Below are 1,357 nucleotides of genomic sequence, written 5' to 3' on the forward strand. Positions count from 1 at the left end.
AGTCACATGAACCAAATCAGTAAAACTTCGTAAAACTGTACATTGAATTTTCCTTCATTTTCCATGTGCACATTATTTCTCAATTTAAAGGTTTTATTTTCTGGGGTTTTTTGTTTTTTTTTATTACACCTAAGTACTGAGTACTTAGTATTACTTAGTACTTTCAGGTTCTGCCTCAAGTAGGAATGCCTTCTCAGTTGTTTTCTTCTTCCCATTCCTACTAGTTTATCACAGTCCTGTGAGGTTTGAGTGTTTATCTTTTGTAGCAGCAAGGGTTGAGAAGCTGCTGCCTTCTTTGGAAGGAGCCAGGCCATTCTAAAACTTACACTCCTGCTACATTCTCTTAGTCTCTTCAAGATGAAGCTGAGAGCAGTGAAGGGAGTTGGGAGAAACTCCAGGAGGTTATCGGCAAACTCAAAGGTTTCTGCCCCTCGGTTGCTGAAATAATCGAAGAGAAATGCCAAGATACTCATACGAGGTATGCTTTATGATACAGTTTGAATGGTAGACCAGATATCCTTTATCGTATGACACGTGGTGAGTGAGGCTGCATAGGACTTGCAAAGTCTTCTTAATCCCCTGAGATGACTGGTTTCATACTATTCTGGTCTCTTCTGCTTTGAAGGATATAGTCTATGTAAGATTCGATATCATGAATGCTGTTACCTGCCTTGTACAAGAGTTTGGTATAATCAATCTAGAAATGCCATAATTACAGCTCCAGTGTAGTCACTTTCAGAGGGCATAGACTAAATGCCTGGTACCATCTCAGGAACACCAAAATCAGACTAAGGGGTGGGCCAGATGGCAGTCTGCAGGGGGCATTCAGACATCACTGGAAGCATTGTAAGATGGAAGAAAGAGGATATTAGAATGTTGTGGGGTTGGAAAGAATTTGATAAACTCCTTATGGTGGGAGATGAAAGCTCCTTCTGAGGAGTATGGCCCTAGTCAATGGCAAGGCTTTTGTTTTGATGGATGGGATATGAAAGTTGGCCTAAAGATTATTTGCTTGAGACGGTGATGAAGAGTTAGCTCTGCTGAGTGTCCTTTTCCACTCTTCCTCCGTGCAGATTCAGCCTTTCCTGAAATCAACTTTGACTAAATGTTAAACAAGGGACACCAAATTCCTGCAGTGGTGTCCTCAGTTCTTAAGCTAATCCTTACGGGAATGGGGGAGGAGGGAGGGTAAAAGGAACCTAGAAATGTATCTGGCTCCACATAGTCTTAGGGCCACCCTCAAAACACATGGCAGGGCAGTTTGCTGTGAAGGAATTCCGTTGTCACTGCTGCACAGATACAGTCAATTGTTTACATACAGATATGTTGGAAGGCATATGGAAAAACAGGCATAGTT

General features: G+C 41.9%; 1 protein-coding gene across 1 annotated transcript in view; it reads left to right on the top strand.

The window, feature by feature from the left end:
* Nucleotides 1-1,357, top strand: part of SYNE2 (spectrin repeat containing, nuclear envelope 2) — a 269,055-nt gene that overhangs the window by 208,492 nt on the left and 59,206 nt on the right. The window contains exon 85 of the mRNA XM_008566257.1: nucleotides 348-478. Within this exon, the coding sequence (XP_008564479.1) occupies nucleotides 348-478 (131 nt within the window). The remainder of the gene's footprint in view (nucleotides 1-347; nucleotides 479-1,357) is intronic.

Source organism: Galeopterus variegatus, unplaced genomic scaffold, assembly GCF_000696425.1.
Source record: "Galeopterus variegatus unplaced genomic scaffold, G_variegatus-3.0.2 Scaffold231, whole genome shotgun sequence".
Lineage (NCBI taxonomy): Eukaryota > Metazoa > Chordata > Mammalia > Dermoptera > Cynocephalidae > Galeopterus > Galeopterus variegatus.